At 31.8% G+C, this 15,683-nt stretch overlaps 3 protein-coding genes across 3 annotated transcripts in view; 2 read left to right on the forward strand and 1 right to left on the reverse strand.

Moving 5' to 3' along the window:
• The first annotated feature begins 68 nt into the window (after positions 1-68).
• LOC123672180 (diphosphomevalonate decarboxylase) lies at positions 69-5,053 on the forward strand. The gene is made up of 8 exons (XM_045606184.1): positions 69-206; positions 604-721; positions 783-853; positions 1,901-2,015; positions 2,069-2,286; positions 3,591-3,986; positions 4,477-4,638; positions 4,735-5,053. Exons 2-8 carry the CDS (start codon positions 670-672, stop codon positions 4,873-4,875), a joined length of 1,155 nt encoding a protein of 384 aa, XP_045462140.1. The 5' UTR covers positions 69-206; positions 604-669; the 3' UTR covers positions 4,876-5,053.
• A 2,528-nt stretch (positions 5,054-7,581) lies between these two features.
• On the reverse strand, positions 7,582-10,309 carry LOC123673479 (Golgi pH regulator). The gene is made up of 8 exons (XM_045607978.1): positions 10,131-10,309; positions 9,912-10,075; positions 9,757-9,863; positions 9,387-9,612; positions 9,088-9,269; positions 8,485-8,666; positions 8,251-8,436; positions 7,582-8,141 (listed from the first exon to the last, which is right to left on the reverse strand). The coding sequence occupies exons 1-8, from the start codon at positions 10,170-10,172 to the stop codon at positions 7,866-7,868; spliced, it is 1,365 nt and encodes a 454-aa protein (XP_045463934.1). The 5' UTR covers positions 10,173-10,309; the 3' UTR covers positions 7,582-7,865.
• A 258-nt stretch (positions 10,310-10,567) lies between these two features.
• The window catches only part of LOC123673902 (WD repeat-containing protein 47), a 126,942-nt gene continuing 121,826 nt past the window's right edge, over positions 10,568-15,683 (forward strand). Inside the window, exon 1 of the mRNA XM_045608659.1 lies at positions 10,568-10,830. The gene's annotated coding sequence lies outside the window, so the exon portion shown is untranslated. The remainder of the gene's footprint in view (positions 10,831-15,683) is intronic.

Below are 15,683 nucleotides of genomic sequence, written 5' to 3' on the forward strand. Positions count from 1 at the left end.
TTTATATCTACGCAATTAATAAACTATTAATACACCTGGTAGCCTAGCCAAACGAGAGATACAACGAAGAAAATATGAGTGGTAGGTCAAAAAGTCACCGTTAAACGTCATCAGTTTATAACCTCATTTATAAATAAATACTGGATCCTGCTATTTTGTTGTGTTTGTTTTCTTACATTTTGAAGTATATATTCTGTATTCTAGCAGTGAGTATCGTTATAATTTTATATTAAAGACTGTGGCTAAACTGAAAAATTACATTATAATGCAATTTTCCTTATTTTATTGGTCAATTAAAACAAAAAAGCTACTTAGTTCGCCTCATAAACCCAACATGATGGAATAAAAGAAGTGATTACTTTTATGAATGAAATAAATTATGTACCACTTTATCTGATTTTGTATTGTGTGTATCTTTTAATATATTTACGGTATACATTATCGTTGATGTATTTTTCGATACTAGCTTGTTTAAAAAAATTTGAGGAGAATATCCTCCCTTTAAGTTTTCATGAATTAATTCATTGAATTCCGATTTTGTCTTTCAATAAAACTATAACCCTTGATTCAGGTACCTACTTTTTCACATCCTTCTTGTTTTAGTTTCAGCTAATATTCGGATCATTTAATTAAGTATATCTATTAAAGTAGATATTTACTATAAAGAATATGAGGATTGTAACATGCCAAGCACCAGTCAATATTGCAGTAATAAAATACTGTAAGTTCTTTTCAAAGAAAGTCATGAACATGGATTAATACGATTATTGGTCATTTTTTAGGGGGTAAAAGGAATGAGGATTTGATATTACCTCTGAATGATTCGATAAGTGCTTCTTTAAGTATAGATCATGTAAGTAAAGTACAAATTTTCTATATTATTGAATTGATTTTAACATAAAAGCTTTATTGGCTGATACTGATAGATACATTCTTTCTATATAATTCAAAGAAGAGGTCTTATATGTTTTTTCTTCATTATTCCCAAAAATCTTACAAGGAAATAATTTCCCCCTGTAATTTTCACTTTTTTAATTTTGGAATGTATAGAATCCTACATTGTGACCACAATCTATAAATTTTAAAGGAATAGAATTAAATAAAATTATTTGCAATGATTGTGGCGACTGATAATAATGATATAAGTAAATTATTTAATTCTTAGCAGCTTCATGAATTTTCATTTATTTCATATCTTTTTATAATTTGAATATACAGGAGTGATTACTTGGATGATTTCAAGAAATGAAATTCCATAAACAAGGTTCTGCAGAAGCATTGTTTTGGAATACATCGAAATACATATTCCTCAATTATTAAATATATTTCTTCACAAAAATAGTTGAGGCTATGAAAAAGGTCTGAGAAAAAAGAGAAAATTTCGCCATGTAAATTTTCTTGGGCAATTGATATGTTATATCATGTAAACTTAAAAGTTGATATCTTTGCCCAATTCATGTCAGAAATGCTAGGGTGGACTACCTCGGTAGTGCAGTGAACTGAGAGGTTGGCTGTGGTGCCGAGGGTACCAGGTTCGAATCCCAGCTAGGTCATGGATGTTGTATATGTCTGGTGATGGTTAAATAGAATTGAAAGAGTCTTATAGAAGTGAAATGTTGGTTGTGTGGATGGTGTGGAAACGCCTAGCACATGTAAAAGAGAAAAAAAAATGCTAGGGTGCTATGACGAAAATGATTTGAAAAAAAATGAAACTTACACTCTGTATCTACAAAACAAATAATCTACTCTATTCCTATGTAGGAACCTCCAACTTGGGAATAGCCTGTATTCTATAGATGAGAGATATTTCATTTATCATTGAGTAAAAAACTTGCATTACTTTAAAAGTTATTTATATTTTATTGTTGAGACTTTGTGGAATATTATTGTTAAATTTCAGATGTGTGCAAAAACAACAATAGTAGCTTCACCAGACTTAAAAGAAACCAAGTTCTGGTTAAATGGAGAACTGCAGTCAATAGACAACAAAAGATTTCAGAACTGTTTAATAGAAAGTAAATATAAAATCATTTTATATTTCACTGTTATCTACCATTTGTTTTTCCAGTGAAAAAAAAAGCTAATCCTAATTTGGAATGTTTGAAGTGGAACCTAAGCATATGCTCAGAAAATAATTTTCCAACAGCTGCAGGTCTGGCTTCTTCTGCTGCTGGTTTTGCATGTCTAGTATCTGCTTTAGCACAAATCTATGAAGTCAAAACAAATATATCAACTATTGCTAGGATGGGTTCGGGAAGTGCTTGCAGAAGTGTATTTGGTGGTTGGGTAAGATCTTAATTAGTAATTACCAGTTTTGATGTATTCAACTACTTCTTGGAAATAGCTTATTTGACTAAATTTATAGAGTAGATCTCGATAATTCACCACTATAACTCCTAAATTACAAGATAAAGAAAAAAAATAATATACATATGATGTACCCTTTTTTCGAGAAACAGAAATAAATAGCTAAAATCCACAAGTTGCTATGGCATAGAGCTTCGGAGTTATTGAGGGAATGCTCCCTCAAATCTCTACAGTATTTATATTTTTTCACTGCTCTGTAGTGCTTCAGTTTTAGTGCTATAGAACATATGCAGAGCCCTGTAACAGTGTCATGCTGTTCTATATCACCAATCTTTTTGCCCAACAACATCTGAACAGCCTAGCCTCAACTCTGAGGCAGTCATTTAGCCTGATATCATATCCAACAAAAATCCAAAATCCTAGAAAACAGGATACGTACCTGCTATATAACTTTTTCTCTATTTCTTAAAATTAAGGAGTTGTAGTGCTATACAGGGTGTTCCTAAATTGAACGTACAAACGAAAAGGGGAGATTCCTCAAGTGAGTTTTAGAAAAAAAAGTCCCATAAACATGGGGTCGCAAACGTTTCGTTTTCGAGATACAGAGTGTTGAAGTTTGAATTTTTTTCAAGTTTTTTTCTCATAGTATCTACACTTCACAAGATATTCAACTGAAATTTGGCATAGATATTACATTTGAGAGTTCTCACCACGTGACATGGCAATGTAATCTGTGGTGAATTCATTCACCACAAATTACAAACTGGCCTTCCTATGATAGTTACGAGAATTTCGAGAGAATCGTTCAAAATTTTTTTTCTCGAAATCGTTGGTAGATACGAAAAAACTACAAGAGACCGAAAAGTTTAGTATAAGAACAAAGCTTCTTTTTACATTTTTTCAAATTAACAGTTGCTCACCAAAAAAAAGTTCTGCAGAAGAACAGGTGGCAGTGTTCCAGAAAAAATATCACCCTGTAGATCTTCTATCGAAATTGCCATGTCACGTGGTGAAAACTCTCAAATGTAATATCTATGCCAAATTTCAGTTGAATATCTTGTGAAGTGTAGATACTATGAGAAAAAAACTTGAAAAAAATTCAAACTTCAACACTCTGTATCTCGAAAACGAAACGTTTGCGACCACATGTTTATGGGACTTTTTTTTCTTAAACTCACTTAAGGAATCTCCCCTTTTCGTTAGTACGTTCAATTAAGGAACAGCCTGTATATTGCAATATAGGCATTTTGAATCAGTTTATTATGGAGATTGTTTCATTGAAGGTTAGGTGGCATAAAGGAGAAACTTCTGAAGGATCAGATTCAATTGCAATTCAGGTAGCCCCTGAAACTCACTGGCCAGAAATGAGAGTGTTGATACTTGTTGTTGACGATCAGAAAAAAACATACAGTTCTACTTCTGGAATGAGGACGAGCGTTGAAACCTCAGAGTTTCTTCGTTATAGGGCTGAAAAAATTGTACCACAGAGAACGGCAGAAATGGTTGATGCCATAAAAAACAGAAATTTTGAAAAATTTGCCCGATTGACGATGCAAGATTCTAACCAATTCCACAGTGTCTGCTTAGATACCTATCCACCATGTTTTTATCTGAACGACACCTCCAGGACTATCATAGAATTAGTTCATCGTTATAACCAATTCAAAGGAGAAACTGTGGTAAGGAAATTGAAGCCTAACTTCATAAAGTAATTCATTTAGAATCTCCGAATTGTAGATTCTAGACCTAAAAATAAGATGATTCTCTCCAACATACCTCATACAAACATTATTAGTTTCTGAGATACAGGGTGTTTAAAATTTAAATGTGGATTTCGATTTTCGCTATAATTTTTTATGTTTTTACAATTTATATTTAAAAATTGGCAGTAATTTTACCTGTTTCAACATGAGAAATGCCAATTTGTTGTTTTAGGATTGCTAATAGAAGAGATTAATCTTAATTGTGTTCAGTTATAAATAACCCGGTATCTCAGAAAAGCAACATAATTATATGGCGTGTCCAGCAGAATCATCATATTTTCATATCTACTCGGCATTTCACCAGTCATGCATCTTCTGGAGATGTTTTTCTGTTGCCTGATCTCAAGACTAGTGTATGATGAATACATGAGTTTTTTGTGATTTCTTTTAAGCTCTTGATTTTCAGATTGCTTATACTTTTGATGCTGGTCCCAATGCTTGTTTATATCTATTGGAAGAAAGTGTTGCGGAAGTGATAGGAATGCTGAACTATGTGTTTCCACCAAAACCCTCAATTATTTCCGATTATTTTAGAGGAATCAAGCCGCCTACAATAACCCTTGATGAAGTAAATACAATTTTTCAGTTATAACAGGTTTTTGCTGAGACTAGAAGTTTAGAGCTTTTTTGGATTGAACCCAATAATAATTCTGACTTTTTACAGAAATTGACTTCAACTATCAGTAATTACCAACAGAAGGAGGGTAAATTAAAGTATCTTATATACACCAAAGTGGGAGATGGTCCTAGAATTCTAGAAGTATCAGAACACCTTTTGACTGAATCTGGTGTACCCAAATCTTAAAATTTTTTTTTTTACTTTATTTATTGGATGAGGCAACTTTTTAAGACGATGTAGGATAATATTGTTTGATATATTTATTTCATCTATAACTTAGATGTATTGTTAAAAAAATATTTTTCATATTTTCATATTTTATTGGTGATAGGAGTATTTATAATAATGAACTTTTACTACTTAATGTTATTTATTATTTAACCCAATTACATATCTCTAGCTGGCTCAACGTTTTCTGCAAGAAAAACCCAACATTAGTATCATATTGAAAAAAACCTATTTGTTAGTATTAGCACAACAAGAAAAAATCACTTATTAATGAAAAGTGTTAAACAAAAAGGTTCGAGAACAACTCTCAGTACACAATTAATATAAATTGGTGGCTTGGGTTCCAAATATCAAGTGACTTTGCAAAGAGGTTTCAATGATACTTTTTATACAACTGCAAATAGAAACTCAAAAGCTCTAATTTTTAGAAAGCCGCTAAACCTAATCAACAGCTCACAATGATAAGAAGTCAGGAGTTTATGCTCTTCTTCTTAAATTTATGATTTTTTCATGACAATTCTCTTGTTCCTTTTTTTCAGTTGGTTTTCTAAATGAAATTTGGCGATTCAGGGGAATGAGATCAGAAACATTTGATTATTTTTTTCCATGTTTAATCTACATAGCTGAATCTATACATATATAACTCATTTCATCGATGAACTATATATACAAAAATTCCAATGAAATCAGACAAATAAATTCTGATATTGGAAAGTCATCATCACAAAATTTTGTATGAATATTCCTTTCACAATTTTGTGACCGATTTTAAAATTTCATTGCGATTGGATGGGTATTTTTGAATGATTGGAGTGATCAAAATGGGTATAACATCAACTCAACCGAGAAATCAAGATCAGTAGGTAAGTGTAGCAAACTACAACGTCGTTACCATTGCTGTTGAAATATTGCAAAATTTTGGCGTTAGGATAAAAAAATTAAAGACGACTATATGAAAACATTCAAAATCTAGGTAATTGGTGGTCAAAGAATATTTTTAAGCAGAAAAGGTAATTTAAAAGTGATATATGAATCCTGAACTGCTAACAACGATCTGCTTGAATGAATGAAACTTCCAAAAATTATTTCAATCAGATAACAAAAACCTTTCTTTCAAATAACACAAGTTTTAAGTTAATTGTTAGTATTAACTTTCAAAGTATTCTCAGACTAATCACTCCAAGAACTTACACCTCAATGAAATTAATCCTTTGCATCTGGGAAATTAAAAATAAATTATAATTTATTATACATAATATATTTTTTATTTGAGCAGCAATAAATGTAGCTATTCAAATGGCCTTTAGTTCAACTTACTTATTGGCTTGCCATCAACCCATTTAGTGATTTTTACAGTTGAGGTATCCCTTTTAGCTGCTTCTGCTCTAGCATCGCTTTTAAGGGATTGCCTTAATATTCTAGCAGCAATATTGGAATAGTTGATATAGCTGCAATAAATTAAAGTGCACAGAAAAATGAGTATAAGGGCGATCAATTATTACTCACTTAAGACCGGCAGCTCTCCATGCAGTCATTTTTAATAATTATTTATATTAAATGCTTCGAGAAGAATTAAATCCAATATTCCTATTACGTAAAGTGAGCATTCAAGACACAGACATCAATTTTTTAACCTAATTTTATTGTCATTTTTATATTGACAGAACTCATTCGACAGATAATGGACTTTGTTTGACCAAAATAACCAGTTAGCTTCCCGAAAATGTCTTTTTCATATCTTCAGAGAAAAACTCATCGGTATTTTTATTAGATATAGGTGATTCATGTTGAAATTCAATCAATTCTGAAAGCGATAAGAATTAGGTGGTGGATGCGTTCTCCACAAGCGCTCCCACCAATTTCTTGAGTTCAAGAAATAGTATATTTACGTTAAATTCAGTACTCTCACCTCAAGTGTTGTTTTGTCTTATATCAATTGAAATTGGGAGCCCTCCGAACTGATGAAATGCGAAAATAGACGAGTAGAGCCATATTAAGGGAGTGCTATGGTTTTTCGTTCTGATTTTGGTAAAAAATTCATTCGCAATATGAGACGTTTTGAATGTTCAATAATTTCATTTTTTTCTACGAATTTTCTGTCTCAAAAAGCCTCAAGTAAAGTTTTGAGCGCTTAGGGTCTGGCAAGGTGGTCTCGGACAATATTATTGGTGCGCCTCTGTAATTAAATCTGATGTTAACTCAGTGGTCCCTGCCTTCTACACCACCACACCTTCTAGCATAGTGTAGTGATAGTGCCATATAACAGTGGGGTATATAGTTCTGGTAAGTTGGTATCAATGAGTTAGAAAAAAATCCATAAAGAATGACGAAAGACAAAGAGAGCTACAATCTTTTTCCTTCTAGAAACTATGGAAGTCCAATTAGAAACAAGGGGAAAGTATAATACAACTAACACTCTTGTTTCTTACAAAATACTAATTCAGAATTTTACTGATCAGATTTCATTACTGTTCCTAGCATTGAATTTCTACAATATCAAGATGTATCGTTGCCAATACTGTATATTGGAAGCACCTTTCTATTTGTGGTATTCTCTGATAATATTAAGAATTACACCGAGCCTTTTTTTTTATGACTCTCATCAGATTGATACTTATAAAGGCTGCAATAATGAAGGGATACAAGATCAATAAATAAACCGAAAACAAATCAATACTATATTAAATCATAAAAAATTCGATGGCATTTTGATAGTTTCAAATCTTACCTAAGAGTAAATGTTATATTATAATTAAAAAAATATTTTGAAGCAGTAGTGGATAGCCATAAAATAAGATAATTATCAATTTTATATAAAGTTGAATGTGATAAATAAACATCTATACATAATAACAATGAGAATAATTATGATTATAATTCAATTGGAGATCTCGATTAAGTAATAAGTTTGTATAAAAAAGATTAAATGGATTTTCTCTCCATACAATTTATTCGCTGTCCATGTTATCTCTTACAGGTTGCTTGTGTGCAAGGAATAAAGTTAATATGCTACTCAGTGCGCTCACTAAAAATATCACATCAAACCAACGATGATAAAAATTAAACTGTAGATCTCCCAATACCTGGGTGATGATTTTTCTATATTGGGGAGGCATATTCATCCGTAAGAGTAAAACAGATGAAACAAAGTACATGCCCATTATTTGAGCTAATATTAGCACTATAATCGTTGAGCTTTTGCTTGAAGATATTTTGTTGAAGAACTGAAAATAAGATGAAACAGGTGTTCACGAAATGGTATCTTGAAAAATGTCATGATTGAATGAAAGAAAATACCAAACCATTGTTAGAACAAACGAATTGGATATTTACCTTTGTCAGAGTGAGGAGTAGTCCTCGAATCGATGTCACCACTATACATCCCACAAGGTAAAAAGAAACTTGCTGCGACCAGAAATTCACATCGAAATTAAAACCCATCCAGTGGATTGCTATTTCGATTACTCTTGTTACAGGATCTTTTTTACCCACTCTATCGAAGATAATGTTGACTGTACACTAAAACGAAGACATTATTTTTTTCATCAGAGAAGAATATAAACTTACAATAAAAATTTTCCATAAACAATAAACGGAGAAAATATATCCGAGGAAGTTGAAGTAGAGACCCTTCCATGTTCTGGACCATTCAATTCTTTCCAACATATTTCTTGCTTCATGTGCTTCAAGAAATAATTGTCTGCTTAGCTCTTCTAATCCCGCTACTTCTAGCTTCAACTGGGTTATATCTAAGAATTTTTTCATTATATACATTTTTGTCTGAATGGAATCTCTTCGATCAAAAATTTCTAGAAATTCTATGCTATCCGAAAATTTTCATTTGAGAAAGGAAAATCAAGATATTGAAACTTTAAACTTCAGTAATGTCATCAAATAAGAAAACAGTCAATATACCAAATAATATTTAATAAAGTAATAAAAATGAATTACAATTTTCTCGCTAACACAGTAGCATTATCTAAAATGTCATGTTAAGAGTAACTAAATTTTGTGATAGAGTTACTTAGGTAAGAACCTAATATTAACAAAGAGCTGAGACAATCTAGCAATGAATGCTGTCTGGGAATTGTATTTAAATTTATTATTGATTTCAATCTTAATTTATAATGGAAGAAATTGTTATGCAAATATGTTTTTATGAATACTCACTTTCTTGCTTTCTTGATGTGGCAGATGCAATCATACCCCAAATACCTTGCTTAACATAGTCTAATGGGTTATTAGCCATTTGTTTTTTGGCTATTGCTATTCTTTTTTTCTTCACTAGAATCATGTCCATAGCTTGTCTCAATTTTTTCTCAATATTAGTGACATCAGTAATGGTTACTTCTCTTTAAATGAGATTACATAAATCATTGTGAACAAATGTAAAAAAGCATGATATTTATGAGGAATTTGGTTGAAATTGAAAAATAAAGAGAATTAAAGAAATGTTCAACTTGCTTTACCTTATGAAATATCTCATTGACGTATAAGGATAATTAACAGCACCAAAACCAGATAGTAGAGCCATTACAGTTACACCAATCACCCCTATTCTTGATACTAATTGCTCAATAGATAAAAGACCTTGCTTAGTACTTAATATTGGAAAAGGGTCTCCAATCTTCCAGAATATCACAAGGAAAGCTATCCAAACAAGGAATGTAGCATGTTTGATGTACTCAGACTTCACTAAAAAATAAGAATAGTTGCTCTATCATCCAAATGATTATCAAATATATCAAAAGTCTCGAATTATTCACAGATCTATGAAAGTAATCCAACACCAGTTCAATTAAGTTTCTGGTGTGACAAAAAAAGAACAATAATATTTACCATAAGGGACATTACTGATGCAGCAGAATGATAGATATAGAGGATTAGCCACTATAACTATAAAGAGTAAAAAGTACAGCATGAAGTACCAGAAAAAAAACCTAGAACTGAGAGTATGCGTTAATGCAATATCGTATCTACAAATTTATTAGTACCTAGAATCAAGGATCTCTAATATTTCAAATATAATCAGTTCAAACAAAGTGCAAGATATAGTCAAAGTAATACAGAATAATAGCTGTATCATCATATGTCTGACTTCGTAGTCCTTGAATAGTTGTTTCACGAAAAAAATCCATGCTCCTATGAAGAAGAATACCTGAAAATGAAATTCTTGTAAGGAAGTAATAATTTAAATGAATTTGTTACTTTACTTGGGATACAAATATAACAATTCCGTCACCTAAGAAACTCATTTTTGAAAGGAAATTTACTGTGAAACAGTAACATTTGGATAGAAATGACTAAATGTTTATTTATTATCGAGTTCTTTAAGTTTTAATTGAAATCATTTTTATAAAAGTTAGGTTATAGATTTGCCGATATGTATTTGACAATTCGAAAATAAATACGTTCCACAGAGAGTCTCTTGTGTTTGAGTAATTTGATTAGATTTATTTTAAAAACATATTCCATAATAATGTAGTAATGACTATTGAACCATTACTTCTTTTTACTATTTCTCTTATTGGAACTTAAAACAAAAAAGTGAGGATTAGTTTTTTGTAACTAAATTTGTGATTTCAAATGGAACTTGATCGAATCACAGAATATATTACAATTTATATTCAAATAAATATAGTTGTCAAATTTGACATTGTCAAAATCAAATTGGCCAGTTCCACAATCGTAGTGCCTCAAAAATAGTGAAAATAATCAAAATTTTTAGTTGTGGATAAGTGAGAAATTTTTTCGTCGAGTGTGTTTATATATCTCTTTGTACTGTTCTGTTTGTGGGTAAAAATGCCGATAATGTACTCCTGAAATCAGTGTTTTTTTGGAGATGTTTCTCTGTTAGAAGAAAAAGGGTCAAATACACTTCCGGCAAAACAAAACCTAGAATTTTAATTGTAGGTAAGTAGTAAACATTCAAATTTATTCTTAATACATAGGTTATTTTCGAAATATTTCTGAGAGTCTTAGTTGAGGTGTGAATATGCAGGAATGTGTTTAAAATTGAAAATGTTTGTAGTATAAACAAATATTCTAATCGATTGTTAACAACTTGATTCAAGTTTCAATGTTGATTATTTTTATTTGATTGATACATTTTGGACTTGCCACAAGCATCAATATCCATATTAAAGTAATAACAGTTATAAATGAAGTATTAAACAGTACATTAGATTATGTTAGCGGATTTTAAAGTTTCTCGTCTCAAAAATATTTTGTCTGTTGAAAATCTCTTCATATATGTTAGCCTCTCAAATTTTTTACTTGCAATTAACATTTTAGAAATAAAATGTTCACTCCCTAATTATGGAACTTCAAAATATAATTTGCTTAATTCAATCTTCTTCTTTTTTCCAGCTTCTACTAATCCACTCCTGATCTAAGGCCTTTCCTATTTCCTTCCAACCAACTTGTGGAATAACTTGAAGACATATTTCAACTCTTTTTATGTATTATATTTTTTACAATAGTTCAAATCACGAGGAATCTAGAATACTTAAAGTAAGATTGGACTAGAACAAATCAATTTCAACCCACAATAACTTTAAAAATTATTAATTATGGTGATTACAAAAATCGTGAATTCAACTATCTTCTTCATCTTTCACAGCAGCATTGATCCTCTCTTGCACAAAGGCCTTCCCTAATTCCTTCTAATGCATCACTGTAATTTTTAATTTTCTGAAATTCTTCTGTAATAGTTAAACTGAACATATTGTGCGAAGTATAGAATAAGGAATAATAATGAATCAAAAACTTATCCTTCCTTAATCATGAATTTCAAAAATGATAATTGTTGTAACTGAAATGATAATTTAGTAAAATTTTTTAAATTCAATCATCTGAATTTGTCCTGTTTTAATTACCCCTATGCTTTACGCCTCCTGTAACTTCAGTGAAGAATAAAACATTCTTAAGAAAAATATGAACTCATATTCAACTTAATACATATAATGTGGGTTTTTCGAAAAACTGAAACCACAGTAATCAAGGTGTTTTTGTGCTCCCTTTTCCTGAACAGTTTGCCAACATTTCGCATCAATGTCTGCATTCTTCGAATATTGAGACGCAATTATTCTCAAAAGATTAGATTCCATTTATTTCGGAGTCAAATTGAATTATGTCCGTCCGTACGTAGAGACGACAACCCTCTAAAAGAGAACCTAGACACTTTAAATTTTCAGGGTAAGTTTTCATTTCAAACACCCCGCTGTTGAATTTGTTAATGAGAAATAGTTTCTAACTTAGAGACATTTGAATTTTTTTTTGTCATTTCAAAATCACAGGTACGATACGGTTGAAATTTTGTATTTCGGTAGAAAACGACGTGTTAAAGCTATATAAAATATTCTGTCCAGATCGCGTGACAAGAACCATATAAAATTTAAGCGAAATATCGAAAATTAAATATCCAAAGATCAAAACAAGGAAACCGAAAAATACATGAATTACAAGAAGACCGAGTCATCAGAATTATCGAGAGAATTATTGAATTTTATTTCCAATGAACGAGAACTCAAAAAAAACTGCTCTTCTTAAAGCATAAACACATTTTTTATTTGATTATTATTATATAACTCCGAGCTACTGAGGACTTTTTTGTTTTTGAGGACAGATGGTCCTTCATTTCCTCAGAATGTCTGTAGTTTTCCAATTGCGAGCTGGAAATGGTCTCAAAAGATAAGGCCGGACTTACGGAAATTTGTATTTGGATGTAAAATGACAATTCAAGTCTTGTGCAAAATTTCAAACTAATCACATCATGAATCTAATAATAAGTAGATAGCGAAGAGATAAAGATGAATCTACTCCAACAGAAAGGTGAGACGTACGATGTTCACACCTCGTGACCAATCGATGTTTTGATTGCTTGGTTGAACTTATTGAACCATTTCAGATCACGTGATTTGACTTCCTGTATAATTGGTTGAAAACCAAACATATTTATCCCCTCCCTCGTGGTCACGAGACATGAGGCTCAATCTTTCTCTCTGTAATGTTGGAGTCAATGCTCTGCAATTACTGACCACTCAAAGGCGCATCTATGTATCATTAGACCATTATTATTCACGGATTCATTAAGCCAAATGGCTTGGCATTTTTGACTTGATTTTAGATATTTATTGCTTGACTTGATATCAAGCTACTTGATATTACTTGAGCTTGATATGCAAGCGTCGCACGGCATACAATCTCGTGCGTGCTTAGACTAAATAAGGGAATTCCTCGAGCGCCGAGAGACTGAAGCATTCGCCAGTGTGACTCAATTAGTAGTTTTCTCACATTTCTATGAAATCTATTGGTAAATTTTGGTAGTTTTAGAAATCTTTCCAAACTTGACCAAAATGTCCAAGGATTTTTTATTAATTTTTTATTGATGTGACACTACACAATGGAACTGCTGAAAATCAAGTAGCTTGATATGATTCAAGTACTTCATGAATCAATACTTGACTTGAGATTGAAAAACTACTATTTGACTTGAGCTTGACTTGAAATCAAGTCAAGCTCAAGCCAAGTAGCTTGAAATCAAGCCCAGCCGTGAATCCCTATATTATTGAATCACATCATCAGAACCATAGAATATTCAAAGAGGATATCGGATAGGAAATACCTAATATTTCCGTTATTACAGATTCGATCGAGTTGAGCTTTTGCGTGCAGATGTCGTATAAATAGCGTCGTCAAAATCATGTAACACTGGGGAGACATACCCGAGGACATACCTATTTACAGTTCTGTGCTCTCCAAAGGCGCAATTGGGCTTGAATGACGAGCGCTCAAAAGCTCCGACTCCACATTCTCATTTTTTTTTGTTTATTGAGTTTGTAAAGAAATCCAATGTTAATTTGTAGATGGTTATGCTCTTTGTAATCAACTTAAATTCCATTGCGTGTTGCATTAGAAGTCAGCGTCTTTTGTATCCGAATATAAAGCTGTCCAGCATGTCTGCTCAGTGCTCATACACATTTTTATAACATTTATTTTATTCCTCTACTCCGAACCTGACCTATGAATATTCCAGGGGATGAATTGAACGAGAACTCAAAAATCTACTCGAGCATAGTACCCTGTTATTCAAAAACCAACAAATGCTATTCGTCATAATGATAGCTTGTGTTATATACACTGTAATTAACTGATTATTTGAACATAACTGTAAATAAATATTTATTATTGAATTGATTAAAGTCGAAAATTAATATTATGTTAATTCTTCTCGGTGAGATAGTTGCGATGCATCAGCGAGTATTTGTTTCATGAGACGGTCAATAGCCTTGGTGCTAGCCGCTGTAGATAAGCTTGAAAGGCCGTATCCGAATAAAAAAATTCCTCTTTTGAATTTACTGATTACAACACATTTCATTCTATTCTCACCGGCAATACCCTTTGGCCGATTTCAGCTATGTTTTTTTTAAACCTAACTTGATTCTTCGGGAATGAGTTCTACTTAGTTACTTCCTTTCTTACTTACTTAGTTACTTCGTTTTCTGTTTTATGCAGGGCTAACAAAAAGAATGAAAATTATCTCGACGTAGTTTGTAGTTTATTTCTCTTGAACCCTTTGTCCTATTTTCTGGCTTCTGTAGTAGACTCTGTTTTTTGTTGTTTTCTACCAAGTGTTGCTCATCTCAACACTTTTCAACGTACTGATGAGGACCGAAAGCTAGAAACATCAACGGTCTGAGGTTAGCGCTGCTTCTTGAGGGGAGGATCCTTAAAATTTTTCTTTGATTATATTTGCAACTGCATTAATCAACATGAGGTAACCATCAGAACTGAGTCTGTATTTTTGTTCAATAATCTGCAGAAATAAGATTTTTTCAAGAAAACTTCTGAACTGCACGATAGCAATATATGGTTTTAAAATATTGTCAACAACTGAACTGACTAAAGGTAGGGTAGCATACAATATTTCATGAAATTTACAATATCCTTAGTCTTTTGCCAGGTGTGTACTTGCATTAAGAATGTGTGTAATGGATTGTCCCGAGGATTGTCCCAATAAAAGGTTTCAATCTGAATAGCCCGCTATCTGGGCAAGTGGTCACATGTGATGTACTACCCAGCTGTCATCTTTTGACATTTGACAAGTAAAACTATGCAATTACATACGATGAATTGAACGATACACGCTACAACAAAGAATTGAAACTTCTTGAAATTCACTAAAATAATTTGCGAAAGTTTTGCAGTCATAGTTCGGAAAGATAAAGCAGTTTTGGGTCATCGTGAAGCACTTTTTAGGCCGACAATAGTAAAACTTGTGGAAAAATTTGAGATGTTGTGACAAGTTAGTGATGTAATGAATCGAAATCTTATTTCAGTATAGTATGAAACCCGAAACATGGATGTCAACAGTAAATTATATGTTTTTATTGAAATTGTGAAACGTATAGTCAAGTGTTTTATTTCTTCTATCAATATTGAAAATCGATTATTTGAAAAGCCCACTTAAGAGGGAGCACCACCACGTGGTTGTTCCATTCAAAACGAAATAAGATAAATTTCTTCTTACAAATCACCGATTTTTATGGGGTTTTGAAATAATATCCTTAAACAATAATCTACATGAAACAAAATAAATATTTTTATTTGCGAATGAAAAAAAGTTTGGTAACGCAAAGAAATTGATGATATGTAGGTACTTTACACAAAGCACCGATATATTTTTAAATAATCGTGAAAAAACCTACCAAAAATCATTACAAAAGAGGTTCGTGAAAGTCGTCGTACAGTGCTGCCCTCTACTT

This window comes from Harmonia axyridis, chromosome 2 (genome assembly GCF_914767665.1).
Source record: "Harmonia axyridis chromosome 2, icHarAxyr1.1, whole genome shotgun sequence".
Taxonomy (NCBI): domain Eukaryota; kingdom Metazoa; phylum Arthropoda; class Insecta; order Coleoptera; family Coccinellidae; genus Harmonia; species Harmonia axyridis.